At 36.1% G+C, this 13,217-nt stretch overlaps 1 protein-coding gene across 8 annotated transcripts in view; it reads right to left on the bottom strand.

The window, feature by feature from the left end:
* Positions 1-13,217, bottom strand: part of NBAS (NBAS subunit of NRZ tethering complex) — a 333,351-nt gene that overhangs the window by 206,789 nt on the left and 113,345 nt on the right. For all 8 annotated transcript variants that reach the window (XM_067008085.1, XM_067008087.1, XM_059078230.2 and 5 more), the window contains one exon: positions 4,441-4,524. In XM_067008085.1, the coding sequence (XP_066864186.1) occupies positions 4,441-4,524 (84 nt within the window). The remainder of the gene's footprint in view (positions 1-4,440; positions 4,525-13,217) is intronic.

Raw genomic sequence — 13,217 nt, 5'->3', positions numbered from 1 at the left:
TTTTCATTTTTATAGTTTTAGGAGTTCCAGCACAGCAAGTTTGGCTTACAACTTAGCTTGCTGTGCTTGGTCTGAGAAGAAATGCCGTTATTCCTTTCATCTCCTTGTTAGAATCATAAAAAGGCACAGGCTAAGGAGAACTGGGAAGCATCAGGTGAATGGAACAGGTCTACTCTGTCAAAAGCACCACCTTAAACTGAGAGCACTGCGGCGACAGGGTCACACGCCTTCCCTGCGCCACATCCACTGGCATCAACCTCCCACCTTTTCCAACTTATACCCGGCTTCCATCTCTCATTACAACTGGTAATTGAGGACTTCTAGTTAAATAGGACTGATACATACCATGCATTAAGCTCCACTTTTTCCTGAAATGACAGTATAAGGTTTTTAAAGCGGAGAGGAGGTCACATAAACACTCAAGGAGGAACGGAGTATATGGAGTAAAAAGAAACTAAACCATTATCTTCCACTGAAGCAAGTCCACAGATAACGGCTAGAACTAAAAAATTCAAGGGGTAGCTATACAATTATGTTACTCAGAGATTGGAGTAAATATGAGAACAATCCTTTAAAAGAAATGAAAGTAGTTACTCCTGGAAAGCAGGATATAAGGAAGGGGAACAAAGGAGTATGGGTTGTTACTTTTTTTTTTTTTAAACAAGATTTTCAGAAAATTTTAAATCTTTAATCTATTTGTAACTGTATACAACTTTAATACAAAAATTGCAAAAAATAATTTTTTAAAGCAAATAATAGCAAACACACAGCAGGACATTCAATTGCTATTACAATAAAAGCCATCGGAGAGAAAAAGGTAACTAAGAGTTACATATTCTATTAACTCAGATATCAAAAGTGAAAGAAATAAAATGAAGGGAAACTGCCAACATTAGTGCTAACATGAAGAAAGCTTCCAAATTTCACTTGCGGAAACCTTCCAAACTCATTCTATGAGGCCACCATCATCCTGATACAAAAACCAGACAAAGATACCACTAAAAAAGAATATTACAGGCCAATAACACTGATGAACACAGACACAAAAATCCTCAACAAAATACTAGCAATTCAAATCCAACAATACATTAAAAGGATCATACATCATGATCAAGGGGGATTTATCCCAGGGATGCAAGGATTTTTCAATATCTGCAAATCAATCAGCCTAATACACCACATCAACAAATTGAAGAATAAAATCCATATGATCATCTCAATAGATGCAGAAAAGATTTTTGACAAAATTCAACAACCATTTATCATAAAAACTCTCCAGAAAGTGGGCACAGAGGGACCTACCTCAACATAATAAAGGCCATATACGACAAACCTACAGCTAGCATCATACTCAATGGTGAAAAGCTGAAAGCATTTCCTCTAAGATCAGGGACAGGACAAGGATGCCCACTCTCACGACTTTTATTCAACATAGTTGTGGAAGTCCTCGCTATGGCAATGAGAGGAAAAAAGAAATAAAAGGAATCCAAATTGGAAAAGAAGAAGTTAAACTGTCACTGTTTGCAGATGACATGATACTATATATAGAAAATCCCTAACTGCCAGAAAACTACTAGAGCTCATCAATGAATTTGGTAAAGTTGCAGGCTACAAAATTAATGCACAGAAGTTTCTTACATTCCTATACACTAACAATGAAAAATCAGAAAGAGAAATTAAGGAAACACTCCCATTTACCATTGCAACAAAAAGAATAAAATACCTAGGAATAAACCTACCTAAGGAGACAAAAGACCTGTACTCCGAAAACTATAAGACGCTAATGAAAGAAATAGAAGAAGACACAAACAGATGGAAAGATATACCATGTTCTTGGATTGGAAGAATAAATATTGTCAAAATGACTATACTACCCAAGGCAATCTACAGATTCACTGCAATTCCTATCAAATTACCAGTGGCATTTTTCACAGAATTAGAACAAAAAAAAAATCTTAAAATTTGTATGGAGACACAAAATACTCCAAATAGCCAAAGCAATCTTGAGAAAGAAAACCGGAGCTGGAGGAATCAGGCTCCCTGACTTCAGACTATACTATAAAGCTATAGTCATCAAAATAGTACGGTACTAGCACAAAAATAGAACTATAGATCACAGGAACAGGGTAGAAAGCCCAGAAATAAACCCAGGCACCTGTGGTCAATTAATCTACGACAGAGGAGGCAAGACTATACAATGGTGGACAGTCTCTTCAACAAATGGTGCTGGGAAAACTGGACAGCTACAGGTAAAAAAAAATGAAATTAGATAATTCTTTAACACCATACACAAAAATAAGCTCAAAAGTGGATTAAAGACCTAAATGTGGGCTTCCCTGGTGGCGCAGTGGTTGAGAGTCTGCCTGCCGATGCAGGGGACACGGGTTCGTGCCCCGGTCCGGGAAGATCCCACATGCCGCAGAGCAGCTGGGCCCATGAGCCATGGCCGCTGAGCCTGCGCGTCTGGAGCCTGTGCTCCGCAACGGGAGAGGCCACAACAGTGAGAGGCCCACGTACCACAAAAAAAAAAAAAAAAAAAAAAAAAAGACCTAAATGTGAGACCAGACACTATAAAACTCCCAGAGGAAAACATAGGCAGAACACTCTCTGACATAAATCGCAGAAATATCTTTTCTGTCTCCCAGAGTAATGGAAATAAAAATAAAAATAAACAAATGGGACCTAATTAAACTCAAAAGCTTTTGCACAGCAAAGGAAACCATAAACAAAATGAAAAGACAACCCACAGATTGGGAGAAAATATTTGCAAATGATGTGACCGAGAACAGATTAGTCTCCAAAATCTACAAACAGTTCATGTGGCTTAATCTCATCAAAACAAACTACCCAATCAAAAAATGGGCAGAAGATCTAAATAGACATTTTTCCAAGGAAGACCTAGAGATGGCCAAGAGGCATATGAAAAGATGTTCAACATCGTTAACGAGTAGAGAAATGCAAATCAAAACTACAATGATATATCACCTCATACCAGTCAAAATGGCTATCAACAAAAAATCCAAAAACAGTAAATGCTGAAGAGGGTGTGGAGAGAAGGGAACCCTCCTACACCGTTGGTGAGAATGTAAATTGGTACAGCCACTATGGAGAACAGTATGGAGGTTCCTTAAAACACTAAAAATAGAGCTACCATATGACCCTGCAATCCCATTCCTGGGCATATATCTGGAGAAAAATATAGTCCAAAAGGATACATACACCCCAGTGTTCACTGCAGCACTGTTTACAATAGCCAAGACATGGAAGTAACCTAAATGTCCATCGACAGAGGAATGGATAAAGAAGATGTGGTACATATATACAATGGAATATTACTCAGCCATGAAAAAGAATGAAATAATGCCATTTACAGCAACATGGATGGACCTAGAGATTGTCATACTGAGTGAAGTAAGTCAGACAGAGAAATAGAAATATCGTATGATATCACTTATATGTGGAATCTAAAAAGAAATGATACAAATGAACATATTTACATAACAGAAGCAGACTCACAGACTTAGAGAATGAACTTATGGTTACAGGGGGAGGACGGGTGGAGGAAGGGATAGTTAAGGAGTTTGGGATTGACATGTACACACTGCTATATTTAAAAAGGATAACCAACAAGGACGTACTGTATAGCACAGGGAACTCTGCTCATTATTATGTGGCAGCCTGCATGGGAGGGGAGCCTGTGGGAGAATGGATACATGTGTATGTATAACTGAATCACTTTGCTGTGCACCTGAAACTATCACAACATTGTTAATCAGCTCTACTCCAATATAAAATAAAAAGTTAAAAAAATTTTTCACTTGCAATGATCATACTACTGGTCAGAGCTTTTATTTAACATTTATCAGACAGATAGTTCATACACACAGTTTTAAAAAAATCCAAAGGCATAAGATGATTCATATCAAATGTAAAACGAGCAAGGAGTATTCACCTGACTTTGAGGAGTGTGGGATAAAGGGATTCCAATGCCCCTCATCAGAAACTTCATCCCCACACCTCATCTCCCACCCCCTTCTGTGGGTTCTGATGCCTCCATGTCCTGAGGCTTTCCATGGTTAAGTTTTATAAAAGTGAAAATTAAAACTGAATCAAGAACGAAATTGCACACATATCATAAAAACAACTACGAAAAATATACCCGTATACGTCAAAGAGTAAAAAGGAATACCCCCAAATGAAAAGAGTTGTTATACAAGGACCACCTGTAGAATAATTCCTTTGGAGCATTTAACATTTTTCCATTAAAAGAATTTTTAACATACCCTGAGTAAAGTCACGTTTTCAAAAAAAACTTCAACTCAAACTCTCAAGCAGGGCCACCATCAAATAAATGACCATCCACCAACACCACCAGCACAGGGCATTCTACTCATCCATCCCACAAACAAATGAAGAGCTTTCACGCTGGCTCTTTCTTACCTGCACTCCAACTCCTCACACCAATCTTCATCTCGGTGTTTATGTTCATGCCAAGGAATGATCACCAAGGAGTCACCATCATAACTTAAAATTAAAAAAAAAAAAAAAAAAGCATAAGTATTTAAAATACACCTTACCTCAATGACTGTCAACACAAGGAACATGATGCAGAAGTACCCCGATAACCTTAAACCTACAAGACTCCTGTTTACGGCACGGTGAGTGGCACGTGATACATATCATATACAATACGTAAATAAAAAACACCAAATTGCTGATTTCTCTTTGATCGTAAAATGGTTCAAAAGAAAAGAAAAATTCAAAACAAAAAATTTGGCGAAAAACTAAAGGATGGTATGGGTATGTTTTCATTCACACATTCTAAAATACTTATCAAAAGTCCACATTTTATGTTCTTAATGCTAACATAAATGGTCCCTTGCTCTCAAAAAGCTTATAATATGAGCTTATAAAAGCTTATATAAAGCTTATAACTTCCTGTGATCACAGAAATGTTCTCTAACTGTGCTATCCAATACAGTAACCACTAACCTACAGGTACCTGTATTAACCACTTGAAATGTGACACTGATACGAAGAAAGAAACCTCTAATATTATTTCATTTTAATTAGTTTTATTTAAAATTTAAATAGTCACATGTGGCTGGTGGCTCCTATATCGGACAGCCTCGACCTAGGGGACAGGTAATAGCCAGAGTGAAGAAATAATTCTGCAGGTAAAAAAAATACCACTTAACAAATGACAGAAGGAGAGTCTAAGAGGAAAAGACAAGTCCTCACTGGATGGAATTAAGAATAAATTAAAAAGGAAGAGTGAGGTAAAGACAGTAGAGTAACACAGCAGAGCAATGTGCTACGCACCAGGAGACAAGGGAAACGTAAATGCACCCACCTGTTAACCAACTACGCAGTCTTTCGCACGTGACTTTCTAAAGTGAAGCACTTCCAACATTACCTCTAAAGTACCTTTTAGCCCTAATATTCCATAAATCCATGAAAACAATGGAAACATCCTGAATTAAGAATGAAGACAAAAATTCTAAACACAAATTTCAATTGCCTTGCTTTTACAGTTCAATAAGACATCTTACCTCATTATTTGAGGGTCAACAGTAGCACTTGCTAAAATGTATCACAGCCCCAGAGAAAAGACTGCACTTTTGTACCTTATGAGGTTATGTTTTGCAATTTCTTATCTTACTAAGTTATGAAACATGCCTTGCACAAAAAATACTTCATAGGCGTTTAGAAATTATGTAAGTAAAGAGATTAGTCTTCACATAAAGGGGAACAGGAGACCACCGGGGAGGGGTGGGGTGGGTTACAAGGAAAAAAGAAGCTAAAAAGATCTGGAAATGAGCAGAGCTAATTCATCTACCAACAGCATCCCCTTTGAAGTCATTATCATTGGTGCAAAGTATCTGAATTCAAAGTTCGCCATTAGATATTCACAATAAGAAATGTATTACATCATATTTGTAAAACACAGTATTTTACCTGCTTTTTAGCTAGCATGTAATGTCCTAGCAAACTATGTACCAGAGATACATTTTTGAAGGCCTGTGAGTTCACGGGTTAAACTGCAGAGTCATGCAGACGATTACAGTGTTCACTATGGGTGCCCCTGCCACACTACTTCCTTTGTCACCAAGTAAAAACTATTTTATTTTCTTCCACATCTGTAACTCATATTTTACTACAGATCACTGAAAAGTAGAAAAGATAACGTTTGGATACAATGATGATAATAATGCTCACTCTTCCAACATGAAAATAAATTGCACAAATGAACTGAGGAACAAGGAAAAAAAATAACATACCAAACTATTCCTGCCTTTTCTAATTAAAGCAGACACGGTTCCACAAGCTAACAAAATGTTTTCCAAAAAATTAAGAGAAACGTTATCACAAGTTGAGATTTGTATCTTTTATACCAAGTACGTATTAGATACAAGATTACTAAAATGATTAGTAATGATGTGAGTCTCTTAGCAAACTAACATTTATTTGGTATTTAAAGACTAGAAAATTGTAAAACTTTGTCAAGCTTCAGTAAACAGAAATGGGTAAGAAAACATGCCTATTTTTATCAAAACACACATTAAAGACAAGTTCTGCTCTGAGGCTCACTCCAAAAAGTAGGCCTACAAGAGTCCCAAGTTAATGATGCATTTTTGCTGCATTTTCAAGGCACAGCATAAATAAATGTCTCAACATGTTTCTAAATGTACTGATCACCACTGATTTAATGATAAGAATACTAGTAGTAATATATCAGGAACAATCAGCAATAGCATAATCTTTAATATTTATTGATCTCTCACTACGGACCAGACAGGATGAAATGCTTGTAATATTTAATACCTAATTTAGTCCTACCTAATGTAGGTGATATTATCTTCCTCGTATTATAATGAGAACACTGAGGCCCAGGTTAACTTGCCCCTCCTCATAAAGTCAATAAATGACAGAGCCAAGGATTCAAACACAGCTCAACAGTTAGAATCCAAAGTTTACCGTTCTGGCTAGTAGATGCCCACCAGATTAGACAGAGGTACCAGTTAGATTGTGCACAGTAGGTAGAGGGCAACATGAAACCTTCCCAAATCTTAATTCAGACGACCCAATAAGGACCTTTTACATGCATATCTGAAGGACACATTTAAACTGAGATATAAAACCAACCTTGACACCATTAGATCACTAGTACTAGTCTCATGAAATTAAATTCTACCAAACATGGTTTCATCATCAACACTGACATAAAAAATTAATTAATTAATTAATTAAATTTAATAAACATTTCTGCTCTTTGATTTTCTTCCAGGATGCTTCTACAAAGCAAATTATTTTCAAACAAATTTTAGGAGTTTAAAATGCTTGCTATAAAAACACCATAAGAAAAAAAAAAACAACCATAAGTTCTTTATCATGAATCAAATGATAGTGCTTAAGAAACAGACAGGGGCTTCCCTGGTGGTGCAGTGGTTGAGAGTCCGCCTGCCGATGCAGGGGACGCGGGTTCGTGCCCCGGTCCGGGAAGATCCCACATCCATGGAGCAGCTGGGCCTGTGAGCCATGGCCACTGAGCCTGCGCGTCCGGGGCCTGCGCTCCGCAACGGGAGAGGCCACAACAGTGAGAGGCCCAAGTACAGAAAAACAAACAAACAAACAAACAAAAAACCACAAAAACAAAACAGACAGGACCTCTTCCCCAGTCAGAATATAAATATCTTTTCCTTTCTTTTTTTTTTCTTAAACATCTTTATTGGAGTATAATTGCTTTACAATGGTGTGTTAGTTTCTGCTTTATAACAAAGTGAATCACCTATACATATAGATATGTCCCCATATCTCCTCCCTCTTGCATCTTCCTCCCACCCTCCCTATCCCACCCCTCTAGGTGGTCACAAAGCACCGAGCTGATCTCCCTGTGCTATGTGGCTGATTCCCACTAGCTATCTGTTTTACATTTGGTAGTGTATATATGTCCATGCCACTGTCTCACTTTCTTCCAGCTTACCCTTCCCCCTCCCTGTATCCTCAAGTCCATTCTCTAGTAGGTCTGCATCTTTATTCCCATCCTGCTCCTAGGTTCTTCATGACCATTTTTTTTCTTTAGATTCCATATAAATGTGTTAGCATACAGTGTTTGTTTTTCTCTTTCTGACTTACTTCACTCTGTATGACAGACTCTAGGTCCATCTACTTCACTAGAAATAACTCAATTTTGTTTCTTTTTATGGCTGAGTAATATTCCATTGTATAGATGTGCCACATCTTCTTCATCCATTCATCTGTCGATGGACACTTAGGTTGCTTCCATGTCCTGGCTACTGTAAATAGTGCTGCAGTGAACATTGTGGTACATGACTCATTTTGAATTATGGTTTTCTCAGGGTATATGCCCAGTAGTGGGATTGCTGGGTCATATGGTAGTTCTATTTTTCATTTTTTTAAGGAAACTCCATACTGTTCTCCATAGTGACTGTATCAATTTACATTTCCACCAATAGTGCAAGAGGGTTCCCTTTCTCCACACCCTCTCCAGCATTTGTTTGTAGATTTTTTGATGATGGCCATTCTGACTGGTGTGAGGTGGTATCTCATTGCCGTGTTGATTTGCATTTCTCTTAATGATTAATGATGTTGAGCATTCTTTCATGAGTTTCTTAAGGGCAGAATTTTTGTTTGTTTTTTCTATTGCCATATCCTCAAACCTAAAGTAGTGCCTGACATTTAGCAGACTCTAAATAATGTGTCAATTGAATTAATTAATTGACAGCACAACAAAGATTTTTTTAGAGTGATCTCACGAGTATCACAAAAATTCAAAATTGGAATAGAGCAATAAAAGGACTTACAGATACATCAAGGAGGTATATTTATATGGAATCTGTAGATCTGACAGTGAGAACAAGAATACTTTCCTGATATAGATTATGATCCTGATGAAAGGGCAAGCTATACTGGTGATGGTATACATCTACAATCTAGATTATTTAACATGTCATGTTACACTTGTGGGGGAAAAGTGATTTCAGAATACATATTTTCCAAAATCTGACCATTTTTTACACTTCAAAGTAATTGATTAGTTCTATTATTACCATCTTTACTATGCCCATATTTTAGCTACTTATTCTTTCATAAGGTAAACAGAATGATAGAATGCTTAATAAAAATTCAGAGGAAAACGTTTTCATTAATTCTGTTCCCAACAAAAATATTAGCCATGTAAATTAATCAGTAAGTGGATTAGGTGAAAATGTGGTTAAAAAAAACCTAGAAAACACAACTGTTCCTTCTAAAGAACTGTAGAAAGTTTGGTTAGTTGCAAAATTTATACTTTGAATCTAAAGTTCTATAAACACAAAATAACATTTACATACACTTTATTTCATCTTTTTCTTCTCGTTTCCACTTTGCTAGGGAAGACTTAGAATTTAAATGCATCATCCCCACTAAAAAAACGAAGTACATGGTAAACTTAAATTATCTCTTTACAAAATAATGGTTGCTTTTGCTTAATTTTAGGATTCTTTATACTAGAGCCCTGCTCATTGTTTTATGGCAAACAATAAGCTTTGCCAGTTTCATCTGAAGGTTACATTTATCTGTCAGCAGAAAAGGAATGACTATAACAAGTTCTATTATGTTCAACTATTCTCTCACCAATTATTTCTCACACTAAATATAAATGTTTTATTTCAAAGAAATTTTATCAGGAATAAACTTACAAAAAGTTCTTTTATTCGTGTTCTATGCCTTGGAAACAAAAGGCTAAACAGACAGTGTATTACTACTAATTGCCACCTTTCATGCACTGGTTTTAAGATGTGAAGTTATATATATTTCTATTATTTAGCATAGAAGAAAATGTTCTGGAAAAGAAAGGACAAAAAATAATAATAATTTGGGTCTACATGTATAACTACATGTGATTAACCATCACTGGATAAGTCAAACTTGATCAGAAACTCAAGGGGAAACCAATTAAAAAGCTAGTAGTTATCACTCAGAACACCAAGTTTGAAAGAAAAAATTTTAAGACATCAGAGTTCTCCTCCAGATTAATGGGATTCAATTTCATTAATAAGTGACTTAGAAAATACAGAATCTGCTAATAAGATATCCTGAAACTTACCAGTATTCTCAGATGTTAGCAATGTGTAAAAGAGAAACAAGAGTTAAAAAAAAAAAAACAAACCACCACACTAAGATTTGACTTCTCCTCCACCACTAATTTAATCTCTGGGACCCAGCTGCCTCACCTATTTAGTAAATACTGTAATATTATGTGCCAAAATGAAGATGGGACTAGAGCAATGTTTTCTTGAATCCTAATCCAGAATAATTAGAGCATGCTCTTAGAAGTCTAACCTCTGTGTTAGAATTATGATGTCACCCTGCAGAACCACGTAATCTTGACCAAGTTATCCAATCTGCCTGTGCTTCAATTTCCTCATTAGTGAAATAGGGATAAGAATCTAAATTTGGGAAGGATCAAATTAGAACATATAAAGCCTTCAGAATCATACCTCGTTATACAGTAAAAGTGCATCCATCATAAAAACCATCAATATTATTAATGCCACCAAGAAGGTTTTTCATGTGTAGTGAAATACAGGACATATGTGACTGACAGTCATTTCAAGATCTACTTTATGATAGATAGTAACACCATATTAAGAATCATATCAATGATTATATTTACAAATGCCTAACAATGGCAATAAACTCTGCTGACATCATACTGGGTATAAGGCACCTGGCCAATGCAACAAATAGTAACAAGAGAATTTGAGGAGCTGATTTATAAGGTAGTAATAAGTAACAATTTCCACAAGGCATCATCTCTCTCCCAAATGCTTACAATCAACTTTGAAAATAAATATTTAACCATGAACAAAGGATGATTTGATTATTTCTAACGAAAACTAGTCATAAAATCATTAAAGTTTAAGGGAAAGGCACAAACTCCAATAGAGAACCACTGAAGAAATTTTCAGAAAAGTTAGTTATAAATAATTGAGAAAGGCCGCTATTCACATAGGTGTTTAATGTCAACAAAACAAGGGTCAAAGGATGAATAGAGACATCAATGACATGAAAAGTGACCCCCTATACCACTATCACCCGCCCCTTGAACAAATGACTAATTTTGAAGAAGAGACACTGAAGTTCCTCAGAAAAATGAAGAATACCTGTCCTTGCTACAAGGAAAGTCACTGGGGAAAGAAAGGCATTCTCAAACCCAGTTTCAACAGCCTATACTTAAATAAGAATAAGCTAAAATGAATAACATCTTTAAAAAGGCAAACAAAACATTTATGTAATAATTTTTATGACTGGGGAAATGAAGATGGCAGAGAAGTAAGATGCTGAGCTCACCTGCCCTACGAACTCATCCAAAACACATCTATACATCTACAGGTAGAGCAACTCCAGCTGAAAACACCCTGGAGACTAGAAAAAAGTCACTTCTATTTACAACCAAGGCTGTAAAAAAAGATTCACACAGAGGTGGGCAGGAAGGGAGAAGAGATCAGGTCGGAACCTGTGTCCCTAGAAGGGGACACAGGAGAGGAAGGGGATATCAGAGAGTCAGGGATCCTCCCTAGGGAATGAGGGATTTGAGATACATGTTAGACAACCCAGCCCTGTGGTCCCACACCAGGAAGACAAGTCCCCTTAACTGTACTGAAAATCAGTGGGACTTACTTAGAAACTGAGATATAAACTACGACCTCAAAAGCACAAAACATGGAGGGGGGATGAAAAAACGTAGATCTTTCAGAATGTGTTTGAACTTAAATGACTGACAGTTTGAAAAAAAGATATAGCTATAGGACAACATATATGAATCCCATGGTAACTACAAATCAAAAACCTACAACAGATACACAAAATCTATATATAATATAATTATAACACTAAAAGGAATAGACTAAAAGAAGAAAAGAACAGAGAAGAACTACAAAACAACCAGAAAACTAGTAACAAAATGGCAGTAAGGGTATATCTATCAGCAGTCACTTTAATTGTCAATGGACCAAATGCTCCAATCAAAAGATACAGAGTGAAGCAACAAGGACCTACTGTATAGGAGAGGGAACTATATTTGATATCTGGTAATAACCTATAATGGCAAAGAATCTGAAAAAGAATATACATATGTAGGTAAACAATCACTTTGATGTACACCTGAAACTAACACAACACTGTAAATTAACTATACCTCAATTTTTTAAATGGTTTAAAAAATAAAGATATAGGGTGATTGGATAAAAAAAAAAACAAGACATACCTATATGTTGCCTGCAAGAGACTTACTTCAGAGCTAAAGATGCACACAGACTGAAAGGGAGAGAATGGAAAAAGATATTCCATGCAAACGGAAACAAAAGGAAAGCTGGTGTAGCAAACTCTTATCAGACAAAGTAGGCTTTAAAATGAAGTCTATAACAAAAAGACCAAGAAGGGCACCACATAATAATAAAAGGGTCAACTGAAGAAGAGGATATAACATGTGTAAACATATATGCACCTAACATGGGAGCACCTAAATATATAGAGCAAGTATTAACACACATAAAGGGAGAAATTAACAATAATGCAGTAACAGTAGGGTAATTTAACCCACCACTTACATCAATGGACAGATCATCCAGACAAGAAGAAATAAAAGGCATCCAAAATGGAAGGGAAGAAGTAAAACTGCCACTATTTGAGGATGACATGATACTACATATAGAAAAGCCTAAAGTCTCCACCAGAAAAACTATTAGAACTTACAAATGAATTCAGTAAAGCTGCAGGACACAAAATTAATATACAGAAATCTGTTACTCTTCTATACACTAATAATGAACTATAAGAGAAAGCAAGAAAACAATTCTGTTTAAATTTCACCAAAAAGAATAAACACCTAGTAATAAACTTAAGCAAGGAAGTGAAAGATGTACACTCTGAAAACTATAAAACACTGATGAAGGAAATTGAAGATGATAACAAGAAAGGAAAGGTATCCCATGTTTATGTATTAGAATAATTAATACTGTTAAAATGTCCATATTATCCAAAGCAATCTACAGATTTAATGCAATTCCTATCAAAATACCCATGACATTTTTTACAAACCTAGAACAAACAATCCTAAAATTGATATGGAACCAAAAAAGACCCTGAATAGCCAAAGCAATCTTGAGAAAAAAGAACAAAGATGGAGGTATCTTGCTCCCTGACTTCAGACT

The sequence above is a fragment of the Kogia breviceps genome, chromosome 11, assembly GCF_026419965.1.
Source record: "Kogia breviceps isolate mKogBre1 chromosome 11, mKogBre1 haplotype 1, whole genome shotgun sequence".
Classification (NCBI taxonomy): domain Eukaryota; kingdom Metazoa; phylum Chordata; class Mammalia; order Artiodactyla; family Physeteridae; genus Kogia; species Kogia breviceps.
The sequence above is the reverse complement of the archived record's forward strand: the minus strand, read 5'-3'. Positions and strand labels throughout refer to the sequence as shown.